The 14,316-nt window shown below is 42.1% G+C and overlaps 1 protein-coding gene across 2 annotated transcripts in view; it reads left to right on the forward strand.

The window, feature by feature from the left end:
* The first annotated feature begins 2,665 nt into the window (after positions 1–2,665).
* SEC24A (SEC24 homolog A, COPII coat complex component) overlaps positions 2,666–14,316 on the forward strand; it is a 32,603-nt gene continuing 20,952 nt past the window's right edge. The window contains exons 1-3 of one of the 2 annotated variants that reach the window (XM_082211482.1): positions 2,666–2,856; positions 11,901–12,419; positions 13,455–13,592. In XM_082211482.1, coding sequence (XP_082067608.1) covers positions 2,781–2,856; positions 11,901–12,419; positions 13,455–13,592 — 733 coding nt within the window. In that variant the 5' untranslated portion in view covers positions 2,666–2,780. Of the gene's footprint in view, positions 2,857–11,900; positions 12,420–13,436; positions 13,593–14,316 lie in introns of both variants that reach the window. The other variant, XM_082211481.1, reaches the window with a different exon arrangement.

Genomic DNA, 14,316 nt, shown 5'->3' on the forward strand with positions numbered 1-14,316 from the left:
CTTTGCAGGGTATTTCATAGACCCCTTGGTTTTCCAGCTGGATTTTGTCTTTTGGGTTTCTGAGGATATTGGCTATTTTTTGGTTGGTGCAGAAGGCTGTTTTGATATTGTGTTTGTGGAGGATTTTGCTGATTTTGTCTGTAGTGCCCTTGATATAAGGAAGGAGGGCCATGCCATTGTTTTCTTCTGTGTCTTGGTTTTTGGGGGGTGTTTCTTTTTGGATTAGCTTCGTAACCCTGTTTTTCTGGTATCCATTGGCGATTAACACATTTGAGAGATTCTGTAACTCAGTTGTCAAGTGGTCTTTGTCAGCCAGGCGTTTGGTTCTGGAGATGAGAGTCTTGGCTACGGAGTTTATTTGTGCAGGGTGGTGGTGTGATTGTGCATGTAAGTAACGGTTGGTGTGTGTTTTTTTCCGGTAGATAGTGTGTCCTAGGGAGCCATCAGGTTTTTTGTAGATTAGGACGTCAAGAAAGGGGAGTTGGTTGTTGTCTTCTATTTCCATAGTGAATTGTATTTTGGGGTGTAGGCTGTTGAGATGTGTGAGGAAGCTATCTAGTTTTTCTTTCCCGTGTGGCCAAATTACAAAGGTGTCGTCAACATATCTGAGCCAAAGTTTGGGTTTGTGTTCTGACTTGTCTAAAGCATTGGTTTCAAAGTGTTCCATGTACAGATTTGCGATGACCGGTGAGAGGGGTGATCCCATGGGTGCTCCTTCTATCTGTTTGTATCTTTGTCCATTGTGGATGAAGTACACAAACCCAGACCCTCTCCACAGACATATTACAGACTCCATCCAGCAACCAAACTATAGTGGCACCTCCGGATGCTGCACCCCCCTGCAATCCCTACACAGATCTGGCTGGCACAAGGCACAAAACCATAGCTCGCCCCTATACACGAAGCCAAGCCAGAGCACAACTAAATGCAGCACAGCCATCTTCTCAGAAAAACTCTTCACAAGCTCAAGAGGTCAAGACACAAGAGCTTTAGCAACTAATCTACACTTAATGACCCACCCAGTGATATTCAGAATATCACTCATGAAATCACCCAAGATATCCCTCAAGTAATTAATGACCCACCCAGTGATATTCAGAATATCACTCATGAAATCACCCAAGATATCCCTCAAGTAATTAAGGAACAAAAGAAGAAAAGGCACACTAATCTAGGAACTTCCTCTCTACCCAGAACGTTGGAGGCTATACACCACACCCCTCAACAGTATTTATAGGAACTCAAACACCAGACTCTGCTCTGTTCCAGTAACAAGAAGCCGAAAGCACCAGCCTGAAGATGACGAGTGAGACCTCGTCGAAACGTCGCACAGACACCCCGACTCTTACACGGGAAGACACCCGAAGACACCAAAACCTGCATTCCTATACCCGTGAAAATCTACGAAAGCATATATATATATATATATATATATAATCGACTGCGTCAGACCAACACGGCTACCTACCTGAAACTATTATAATGATTTATGTTAATTTATAATAGAAATACTAGATTGAGGCACATGTTTAAATACATCATAGTGGTTGAATTCTTTCAACAAATGATATGATTAATCAATTGGTTAAAAAAAGACCACAGATGTGTAGTATCTTGGTTTCCTTTTTAAATATAATGAAAATAAAAGCCACTTGATAGCACTTTTGACATGCTTGTTTATATTTATTTATTTTTCAGCAAAAAAGTAGAATGTGGTGGAGTGCCCTTATATCTGAAAACCTGAATCCTCTGGCTGATGGGGGAACCTATCACTGTCATGTTGGTGCCACTATATGAGGAGTGGCCTGAAAAAGGTTTTCAACTTTGTTTCAGCTCACTGGAGGGGAGAAAATAACTTTTAACTCATTGACGATTCTGTATAATGAACATTTCAACTTATACCAACAGGCAAGTCCCAAAGCCTGCACTCCCAAAATAATATAGTGTATGTAACAGGGAGTAAGTAGTTACTTTCACACGATCTAAAGGTTTCTTAAAAGATAATGTAGAATGATTTGGAAGTGACCGTTTTGCCTGCAGAATGCAAAATAACTCATAAGCAACCATACTCTCAACATTTAGATAAATATCTAAAAGAAATACAGGACATTCAAACACCAGTGTCTATAAAACAAGCAGCAACAATAACACCCCCACCCCGCCCACGGCCCAAGCCCAAACACGCTGGGTCTGGCTGGTGGTGGTTATTCGACGGCGAAGAAAGCTCACTCTGCACATCCTCAGAGATACCCTAATATTTGTTCGCCGCGCAGAATTACTGTGGGTCAGGTCTTGCATTGAAAATAGACACTGGCGAGCTCGGTTGCAACGAACTGATACAGAATAAACAAGCTTCCTCAACCTCGGCTCTCCAGATGTTTTTGAGACTACAATTCCCATCATCCCTGACCACTGGGCCTGCTGGCTAGGGATCATGGGAGTTGTAGGCCAAAAACATCTGGAGGGCCGAGGTTGAATAGAACAACAAGCAAAAGTCCGGGGCAGCGCGCTCGCTGTCCTGCCCCTTTAAGCACCCCCGCCTCCATCTCTCCCGGGCCGCTGCTCTTCAGCCATAAGCCCCGCCCACGACCCCTCTTGCTCCCTCTGTCCCCGGAAGTGCCACGTGTACGGAGTGCGCTTGCGCGGCTGCGTCCGGTCCCTTCCGGTGTGAGGAGGGTGAGCGCCTCCCCGCCCTCCCACTCTGGGCTTGGCGCTGGGGCCGGGCGCGCAGTCACGGGAGCCCGCGCACCGACGACCCTGCCGCCGCCGCCGCCGCCACCATGGCCCAGCCGGGGAGACCAGCCGCCTACAGCAGCCAGAACGGAGCTGGGCAGCAGCAGCAGCCGTACAGCAACGGTGAGTGAGGCCCGGCCGCGTCCGGGTGGGGTCGGGTAGGGGCAGCGCACGGACTGCGCGGAGGACCCCAACATGCCGGCGCTGACGCCCGTCTTGTGCCTGGAAGGGCCCTTGGGACGGGGCGCGAGGCGAGTGAGCGCCACCAGCAAAGGCAGGGAGGGGTGTGCGTGTTTGCCTATATGTGTCTAATGAGGAGCGCTGGGTTTTCATTCTCGTTTGTTAGCCCGCCTTGCTGCTAGACGACTCACACGGCTTTGGGAGCCTGGGAGGGTTTCTACTTCTTAACCCTGACCCAGACCTTTAAGGCTCCGTTTCCTGACCGGCTCCTTAAGTCGCAGTTGCGGCTTCTCTATTAGCGAGTGACTAATGGGGAAGTGCTTTGAGTAGTAGCACTCTTCTTATTATTGTTTAGGCTTGATTTGATATCCGGTTTTGGCTTCGTGGCAGACCTTAGTGTTTTCCTGCTTGGGAGGCTTGTGAATGGCGTGGGTTCGGAGCCCTGGTGGCACCCTTAAGAGCGAAACGTTCCTTGTCGGAATATTCACGTACCTTGATGCAGAACAAAAGGAGAAAGTGTCGAGTGACTGCTCTGTACAAGCCAGCTGCTCATGTAACCTTTTAAAGGTAGTTTCTCGATTTCACAATCACATGATCAATGATAAGCTGCTTCTTCGGAATAACCGCCCCACAGTTTTTTGTAAGAATGAAGGGCTTGACGTGAGGAGGGCTGCATGCAGTGTGGTAGTAGCTTTAGTTTGTGTTCTTCATCTGCTACAAAGAATCTAGGTGGATCATGACCAAGAACTGCTGGTGTGATTATTTGGATACAAAGTATAACACCGAATCTCTTTTATCTGACTGATTGCTCAAGTCTTCTTTTATTGTGGAACATAACTATAATGTGAGGCTGGGTGGATACATGTCTGAACTATGCCCCTTCACCCACAGGTACACCTACAGATGTTTCTGGGTTAAGCAACACAATTTGTAACCTTTAGATCTGGTCCACTGTGCCTTTATGTGGTTGGATGGGGCTGATAATATGCATTTGCTATATATCTTTAAATTGGGAGGGGAGAGTGCTGTTGTGCTTAAATCCTGTTTGCTGGTTTCTCACAGGCAATCACTGTGAGGACAGGATGCTAGACTAGATGGGTCATTGGCCTGATCCAGGAGGCTATTCTCATGCACCCCAGTTTCAGGATTTATGGGAATGACCGCAGAACTTCATTATTTGGAATAAAATTCTGTGGCTGGTGGCAACATTTGGAATATCTACAGTTTCATAAGCCATGGCTTATGAACCATAGACAAGCACCATGGAAGTGTGTTCTTCCCTATCCCTCCTCTTCCTGTGGCATGCTAGCTATAGCAAAAACATTCTGTCTTCTATTAAGCCAGAGTTCCCATTACATACCAACTGGGAAACTCTAACTTAATGTCAGTCATCCTGGTTTGCCAGCAAACATCAAACCAAGGAATTATTGCTGAGACGTGTCATGTCTAGAGTTTTGTAAACCATGTCATATAATTCTCTGGGACAACGCTGCCTATATGTCCCAATGCTGCCTCTATGTAGCAGCAGAGTGCTGCACATTAAGTTCACATAAAATCAAGTTGCTCTTGATCATATTTCTAAACAGTACCTGAAATCTGTGTAGCACCTTAAAAAGGAACATTTCTTGTTTTGGAATCAAATGAGGAAATAAGGTTACAGATTCAGTGTGGCATTTTGGAATATCTTCACTTAGCTGAAATATCCTTGAGGCCTCAGTCACCATTTTGAACTTGGTTTGCCTATGTGGCACTATGTTTATGTGGTGGTGGGAGGATCTTGATTGCCCCCCCTGAAGTACAGCTCCTACGCTTAAATAGCTGCACATTTATACTTGAATATCTGCAGTTGAAATGGCTAGCTGTAAAAGATTGTTGTTTTATAAAATCATCATTTAATTATTTGTCTCATAAGAGATTCTAAGTATAGTTTGGATACATGAATGTGGCTCGTGTTTTGCCAACATCATGAATGGCTCATATAGCATAAAGACAGCCCTTCTTCTGAACAACGTACTCTAAATAGAACAATCTACAAGCAGAGAGTAGGTTGCCAAAAAAGTGCTGCTGTTAAAAATGCACAGTTCTGAACAAATGAATTTAATTATATGTAAGTATAGATGGAGTAAAGAAGAAGTAAGTTTAGAACAAGCTGAAACAGGGAAACCAGTGGCCTGGATCAGACATAATGGGAAATATTAACAAGCTCCTCCTGCCCTTCATTTATTTATTTATATGCATAATTGGAGGAGATTTGTTTAGCAGAAAACCAAGGTTTCTAGTTATGCCTAGAGAGGCCCTGAGGCCACTGGAATATGTGAAGGAAAGGAGCAAAATATCAGGCTAGTGTGACGCTTCCCAATAATGGGAGTGTTCTTTTCTTGTGGAATTAGGAATTGGTTTGGTCACCTCATAAGATGAGAAGACTCTCTGGAAAAGACCCTGATGTTGGGAAAGATTGAGGGCACAAGGAGAAGGGGACGACAGAGGACGAGATGGTTGGACAGTGTTCTCAAAGCTACTAACATGAGTTTGACCAAACTGCAGGAGGCAGTGGAAGACAGGAGTGCCTGGTGTGCTCTGGTCCATGGGGTCACGAAGAGTTGGACATGACTAAATGACTAAACAACAACAACATCTTAAAGGAACTTTTTGGCAGAGTAAATAAATATCCATCCTTTACACATGTCAGGCATACCGCTGGCCCACATCCCTTTAACACCCATACCACCACTGTGCAAGGCCAGCAGAATAGTCCTAGTCATTGTGTGAGCTGATGTTGTGGTTTGCTGTTTGGAAGGCCATGTTTAATAGTCTGAATAGGACCCAAAAATCTAAAGACTGTGTGTAAGGATGAATGTAGATGTAGAACTTTCCAGGTCTTCCAGTTTGTGAGCTTCTGAGCAGACCTGAGATTCCAGCAAAACGTGCCTGTTCCAGCCTTACATGACACACGTATTTATTCCTCCACATCCTTTATACTCTAGTGATTCATTTCATTCCCAGAGAATTCTCATTGGACTTACCCTTGATACTTTGCATCTCTTGATGTTCTTACTTTGGCTGTTCTCATTTATTCTCATGACTCCTGGGACAACATACTCTAGCAGTGGGAAACCTCCAGCCTGTGGGCCTAATTAAGCCTGGCATTAGTCCCAATTTGGTTTTTGAGGCCTTTATCCACAAAACACACCCACTTGCCTCACATCTCATGCAATTAGTGGTATCAGGTGTGAGGCAGGTATGGATTTGGCTACAAAGGAACAAATGAGGGCTGAGGTCCTGCTCTTTCTTTTGGAAGTGGTGCTCCCTGCCAGTGCCAACTGATAGCTACTGGCAGGGAGTCCCATTCCGACTGGCTGTACTAGGGAGTTCTTTGACCAAAATAGTGTAGTTGAGGGGGACTAACTTTATCTGTTTGGAGCAAGCTTTGAATTCAGACCACTTCTTCCAAATGGTGCATTGATCCTTTTGCAGATGCATGCAGAGGGGGAAATGCAGTTTGGAGGAACGGTTATAGCAAACCCCTTTGAAGGTGTGCTTCCCATCTGTAGCCTTATGTTATGACAGGTAGGTGGTGTCTCTCACCTGTCAAAGTTACCCTGCCGGGGGGGTGTGTGTGTGGATTGGGGATCCATCATGATGGATGCCCAGTTCCCCATAACTGCCTTATACTGATACCAATCCTGTTTATCTTGATTTGAATTTTGTAATTTTGCTGTCTAGTATTGTTTCGATTCATTTATTTTATTTATTATACTTTTGCGGTACAGTCAAACCTCGGTTGATGAACGTAATCCATTCTGGAAGACCCTTCAGCTTCCGAAATGTTTCACAACCGAGGCCCAGCTTCCGATTGGTTGCAAGAGCTTTTTGCATTCAAGCGGAAGCCACCCCAGATGTTCAATTTCCAAAAAAACATTCGAATACCAGAGCATTTACTTCCAAGTTTTTGGCGTTTGGGAGCCAATATGTTCCAAAGAGGAGGCATTCGGGAACCAAGTGTTGACTGTATATTTGTTTTGTATTGGGAAGTATTTTTATTTCTCCTGTGAGCCACTTTGAGCTCAAGTTAGTTGCTGGGGAAATGACATACAAATATTAAACAAAATCATTTTTAAAAACTGCCTGATCACTTACCCTAAGTATTACAAGGATATCTGGATATTCTCCAGAAAGCATCTGGCTTGATTCAGATCTTCTTAACAAAGAATGCTTACAAGACTTGTATATAATAGAAGAGTGGCAAGCTCTAAAGAATGGAAGAGCAGAATTCAGCTTTGAACTCCAGCTTTGAAATGTATACAGATGCATTTCTATTCTGGTATACCCCTGTTCATAGCACACATAAGTTTGGTCCTTCCACAGGTAATTTTGTCTTATGGCAACTTTACATACTCTGTGTCATTTGATTACTTTTCAAAATTATGTGGATTGCAATTCCCTTACAGTCCTGTCCTGGAACAACTGCAGGATATTAGCTGGGGATGGGAAGGGAAAGCGCATTCCTAAATTTACTGATCTTCATGAAATCTGGCTTGAGGAATCAGAAATCAGTGAGAGCTCACTTGACTGTTTGAAAGTGTGGGATCTTGCTGCTTTCTGAAAAACAGGAAGTACAGATCAGTTGGAGAATTGACTGAATTGATGAGTTGTCATCTTGAAACTGAAAATCAAATATGAAAGAGTATATTAGGCTACTTATGTTTGGCAGTTACACTATACATAGAACACACACCTTAAAAATTTTATTGGCTACTTTTTATTGGCTAACTATTTTAATGGCTAGGGCATTTGCATGCATGGGGAATGATTTTCCCCGTAAAAATTATTCTGTGTGGTAGGTATTATTTAATATCTTTATTCCACAATATAGATTTGATTTGTACTTGTTCATATTATACACAAAAAGCTGCCCACTACTGTTGAGCAGAGCTTTTACTGAGGTAAGCATTGGGGAGGGGGTGGAGAGAGGGCCTGTTTGTCACCTTATTCTGGCCGTCGGTGACAGTTGGAAGCAAAACGATTCCTTACTGCATCCAAAACCCAGCATAGATGAGAGATTTTCCCAAGCCCCTTTCCTTCTCCAGAGAAGGATGAGAAGAGTTCCTGCCAGAATAACGAACATGCTTTGTAGCAATGACATTGTGGACCTTTGATTCCAGTCCTTCCCATGAAAGGAGGCAGACTTGGCCCTGCAGTCACATTAAGATTCAGAGGCCCATGAAACCTCAGCAAAATGTATTTTAGAGACACTGCCAGCCTTCTGAATGATGGCTAGTCAAAATGTCTGTACCCTTGGGGGAAAGCTCTGTCAAAATTACTCTGTACTGGTCAGATTATCACTTGTTGTAATTACTGGTAGTTATTTACTCTGTTACCTATCTAAAACTAGGTCCCTCACACCCATTTTTCGACTCTCACCATCACAGAGACCCAGGGCGCAGTAGTGGTAAAATAGAAGATGTGGAACTTATTTCTCATGGATCTTAGCATTTTGTTTTTTAAAAAACCAGTTGATTTTTCAGAAACAGATTGTATTTTGCTGAACATTACTGATGACGAAACTAAACTTATATTTGTGCACCAGCCATGAAACTGAACAAATAAACATCTGTTTCAAGATAAGCTATCTAAAAATGAAAAATTAAAATCCATTCCCAAAATTTCTGAGGAAACTGTTTTGGCAGATTGCCCTTTATTAAAGATTATTTTCCAAATTATGCCTCTGGTCTTAAGCTACAATTTGAGAGAATGATGGGTTTTCTGATACTGATTTTTTTCAGAAAAGTTTTTAAGAACTATTCTAGGCACCCCAGCTCTCCATGAGTATTTTCTCTGAAGTGAAGTAATACTTGGGGTAGAATTGTATGTGCATTTGAACCTTTTCAAGTATTGAGTTATATTGCTAATAGATCCAAAGCAGACTACCCAAAATCTGTTGTACAGAATGTACTCAGCTCAGCCTACCAGTTAGTCATATGATACAAGAGTTTTGCAGTGATGTTTTGATCATGTGGATTTTCATGAGTTTTCTCAATTTTGAGCATCCTTTGTAATGCTGGGACTTAAATGCAATAATTCTGTCTTAGTGGGATGGATGGGCTACATGAAGATGGCCCCATGTTGTGTTTATGTACTAAAATGTTGCTGAAAATTATTTAACTGATATTAACAGTTATGTTGAGCAACCCAAGTGTTTACCATTCTCACATTCTACAAAATACCACATGCAGTTCTGCATTAGAAATACTGGAAATCCCCTTCAGTTTGCACCTTTGTGTCACCTTTGACGGCATTATTCGTTACTTGCTTAGTTATTCTTCAACTGCAAGTATTGGAAATATATTTGTCCTCCAGCTGATAAATTTGGTAAAATCTACAAAACAAGGCCTTTTATAATGAAAATAAGCAGGCTGCACAGCCACCACATCTTCCTTGGCAAAATTCTTTTTGAGCCTGATGCTCTTGATCTGTTACTTGGATCAGGGTGGTGGTATTTGCTATGACTCTTCAATAACAGGAAAGACTCCTGCAGTTATTTGTTCTTTCATCTTATCTGTTTCTGCCTGTTTTGTGTTTTTGTTTTATGCCTGCTTTTGTTTGTGTATGGCCTGTGGCTGAAGCAAATTAACTATACCTTGGTCCCCTCTCTTACTGCCTCATGGCGGCTTGGAGCCAAACCAGATGTGACACAGGATACATGGGGAACATCTGCTGACAGCTCCTGTTCTGTTTTCAGTTTAATGCAGTTGCAGCAGGTACTAAATTTGATCAAAGCAGTAGTTTGGGATGGTCATGCCCCCTTCTTTCACATTTGTAGGGGAGACATCAGGTCAACTTAATATTTCCTCTTTGGGGAGAAAAATATCCTGGATGGGAGAGTTGGTTTTTTTTTAAGGGCTAAGCATCCCCTTCCCACTGCTCTGATCAAACATGGAGCTCTCTATGGCTGCATTATCGTAACAATCAAAACTGTTGTGATGCATTCCATATCATGCCCATAGGGAGCCTAAACATTTTGGGAAGGGGCACCAAAAAAGCAATAGGGCATTTATCTGGTCTGTAGGACTTTTAAAGACAAAATTGTAAACTGTTTTTATTTAACCTTTAACTGTACTGCAGCTTGTGTACATTCAAAATATTTCACTAAGCAACTTTGACAATTGTTACTTTTCTTGCAATCAATTAACAAAAAAGATAACAAAACAAGAGAAACTACTAGTAGAAAGTCAAGAATAAGCTTCAACAGTATTCTTACAGTTTATAACAAAGGTTTTCTTGTTTTCGATGCTGCAAAATGTAGTGAATCTAAGACCAATTCTATCATCATGACGTTACTGCTTAAAAGAGCAAGCTCTGCTTTACATTATTACAGTACTGGCAATAGCTATGAACCTTTAAAAAAAATAAATGTAAAGGACCCCTAAATGCTTAAGTTCAGTCAAAGACGACTATGGGGTTGTGGCAGTCATCTCGCTTTCAGGCCAAGGGAGACGATGTTTGTCTGCAGACAGTTTTTCCGGGTGATGTGGCCAGCATGACTAAGCCAATTCTGGTGAAACCAGAGCAGTGCATGGAAACGCTGTTTACCTTCCCGCCGGAGCGGTACCTATTTATCTACTTGCACTTTGATGTGCTTTCGAACTGCTAGGTTGGCAGGAGCTGGGACTGAGCAACGGGAGCTCACCCCGTCGTGGGGATTCGAACCGCCAATCTTCCGATTGGCAAGCCCAAGGCTCAGTGCTTTAGACCATAGCGCCACCCGTGTCCCTTGTGAACCTAAAACTAGTGTTAAATTAGGAAAGCAGATTTCAGCTGTTGACATACTGCTTAGAATAGTCAGTGCAGTCTTAATGAAAAGACCATGTCCTGGAAATGCTGTTCCATATTTTGTGAGCTCATATGCAGATTGCACCAACGATGGACATTCATCAGTAAGGGATTTTACTAACTCAGGCTCTGATTTCAAGTAGTCTGGGTTGTGTTTCAGTATTTCAATGAGTGGATTCAAATTGTCCTCATTCAGCACTTGAGCAAATGTTTGCAAGCTACAGATATAACAGTATTGTATGTCTCCTTGAATGTGTTTTTTGATTTATGAGTGCAGTGGTCAATAACTCACCTAATTGGTGAATTTAGATACTTAAGAAAAAAATGACCAGTTCTGTCAATCTTCCGCCTTTCCATTTTAATGGAAAGCATCTTACCCTTGTCACATGATGTTTAATGGTAGGAAGATTCTGATCCAGTACCACCCCAAAAATAAGAGCATATTTAAGAAGAAAAACAAAGGTTGTCATGTTCATTTTCTAAAATAATTTTAATTATCAGTTCATTAAAAGTTAGGGCGTGCAGAGAATTTGGGGGACAATCTCCCCTATCCCAGCTACAGACCTGCTTCACATGTCTCCTGCATGACACCTGGGTTGGTGATTCAGGGAGTTAACATGACTTAATTCCATTCCCCTGTGTAACCATGTGCCAACCAGCTTGCTATAATTCTACAGTGCTAATGGAAAGGGTCTCTGCTTGATTTGGGACTATTTCCTGTCTTCTCTGGTAGCTCCCCACCTCACACCAAAGGCCTTTACTAAGGGTTCTTTGAACCTTTGGAGAAGATTTTTAAGGTCACAGGGAAATATAGTGAGGAGCAGTGGGTTGCGAATTGCCTTGGTGTAAGCTTCCTTTCTTTTTGTGCAGCCCTTGTATGTTGTGATTGCATACCTTTTTGTTTGACTGTGCAAAATCTTAAACATGTTAGTTCTTTTTATGGAATTATACCCCATTGTGAACAATGATATGGGGACTTTATAATTAATGTGAAGCAAATCGGCAAAAATTGCATATAGTTACTGCTTTTCCCGGTGGCTTTCTCTCTGCCTTTAACTTGTATCTTCAGGAAAATTTAGTTTCTGTTCCTGAAATGTTTACATTCCTCAATGGCGAGAATATATAGCATTCATTCCGTGATTTTCCTCCTTCCCCAGGTCCTGTGCAAAACCCAATGGTGAATTCATCACACTTACCAGGTGGACAGGGATACAATTCTTTTGTCCCAGGCATGTATTCTCAGCAAGCGCCTGCAAAGAACCTGGTGCATACATCTTCTGGACCCTATAACTATGGTGCACCTCAGAACGCTTCACCTTTTAGTAATTATCAGGGACCTGGGCAAACTCTTAATCGGCCACCTATTGGATCTGCTTCTCTAGCAACAGCACAACAGGGACCTGTTGCCCAGATGCCTCCTCTATCGCAGAACTCAGCTGCTGCCTCAAGCTCTGCAGGTAGCTTTCCTTCTGGAGTTAATCTCCCAGCACACTCAAACTGGCAGTACGGACAGGCTCCTTCAATTCAGCCAGCAATGGGCTCTCAGCCAAATCATTTTGCTCATGCAGGGGCAACTCAGCCATTGTTACCTTCATCAGGGAATACAAATCCATCAGCAAGCTATCATGTTTCTTCTGCTGGAGGTCCTCCAGTTCAAAACAGCTATACAAAGCCAGGTAAGAAAAGAAATTCTCCCAGTATATTTCTGCAACTGGAGTAGCAAAGAATATTGACTGTCATTCATCTTGAGCATTCTTGAGTCCAGACTTTTGAAATAATGATGTACTTAAAAGCAATCAATTCTGGAAAAACGAATAAATGTTCTCATGTGTATTGTGGGTGGAAATCAGTGCTTTTTTTCTGGGGGGATGCAGGCATACGCATACCCCTAAACATTTTGTGAATCTATGTTTGGCCTCATTGAGGGGCTGTATTTCAATATGAGTAGGAAAATGAGCGTACCCCTGAACATTTATTAAGATAAAAAGCACTGGATGAAATTCAACATTGTGCTATTATGATGGTTCCAGTAGTGCAAGCATTTTGCAACAGACAAGTAGATGCTTCATTGTTGCTGGTATGAGAAAAAGGTGGGTGGGGAGAACACTTTATCCCTGCTACATCATGGTATATGTTGTACCTTGTATCATTATAGACAGAATGTGTCATATGGATGGGGGTTACACCATGTGTAGCTCTTACCTACAGAGTGATTTGTTACACTTGTATGAAACAAAATGAACAGGGCTAAACCTGGTGGTGTGGGTAGCCAAATACATTTCACAATATTCACGCTACACTAATTAGCACCAACATTCTAAGTGAACTCCCTCAACCTGTCCCAGCAGTTTTGTATGACATGATTGCATTGTGAGTGATACATTATCACTATATTGTTATTATTATTATTTATTATCACTATATTATTATTATCATCATCATTATCATCCCTGGCCATTCTGCCTAACGAAGACTTATGTGCACATTCCTACACCTGCTCTTTGGATCACTATGCAGATTGTATTGAAAAGGGGAGTAGAATGAGTTTGGCTTTGAATTTTATTAAGGTCACCTAAAATATCCCTCATGTAGAAGAAATTTAATGCACTTATTAAACCCTCTTGGTTGGTTCTGTGCAAAAATAAAACAAATCAGAAGCAATGTTTGACTCTATGTTCTGATGATTCTTGCAGGTTCTGTTCCTCTTCCAGGTAATCAGCTAACATATTCGCCAGTTAGACCTCCTTTAGGACCTCCTCCAGTTAGCAGTCCAGCCTCTACACGGCCTATGGCTCCTCCAGCAAGCATGACACCCCAAGCTTTACAGAATTCATCAAATACACAAGGAGGTAAGGAATTGATCCTGTAATAAGGAAATGTTATTTAATGTTACTACTAAGGATTAGTAGGGTATCAGTGTTGCTCTATTAAACACCAAAAACAAGAGTCTTGTTGCACCATAATATATTTATACAGGTATAAGCTCTTAAAGGCAAGTGTATAGATCCAGAGGTATGTAGGGGATGGGTGGGATTAAAGATGGCATTAAAAATCTAAAAGTATAGTCTTAGCAATTCAACTAGAACTTAAATTAGCTTTCCTCAACCTTGTGCCCTCCAGATGTTGTTGACCTACAGCTCCTCTAATCCCTAATCCCTTGGTCATGTCAGCTGGGATTAATGGGAGTTATAGTTCAACAACCTCTGGAGTGACCATTGACAACAGCAGTCAGGGGACCCTCCCACATGGCATGGGAGGAAGGAATCGGCAGAAATCAGGGTTGGGTATCTCTACTTTTAATGTTGTCCATAGCCTTGCCCTATCCTCTTTCAGCTCTTGTTATATCTTGAATGTTATAACTTGGATGTTGTTGCTTATGTATTAAATATTATTATATGGAAGGAAATCTATGCAAGATTCTGAAATCCTAAATGGTTACTAGGGAGTAAGCCCTATTGAGTTATCATGCATAGGATTTCATTGACTTATTGTAAAATTGAGGTGACAGTCTTTATCCATTCATAACTTCCAATTCACTCTTATTTTTCTAAAATAAGAAATATTCATCTGGTT

Source organism: Podarcis vaucheri (assembly GCF_965113315.1).
Source record: "Podarcis vaucheri genome assembly, chromosome: 2".
Taxonomy (NCBI): Eukaryota; Metazoa; Chordata; class Lepidosauria; order Squamata; family Lacertidae; genus Podarcis; species Podarcis vaucheri.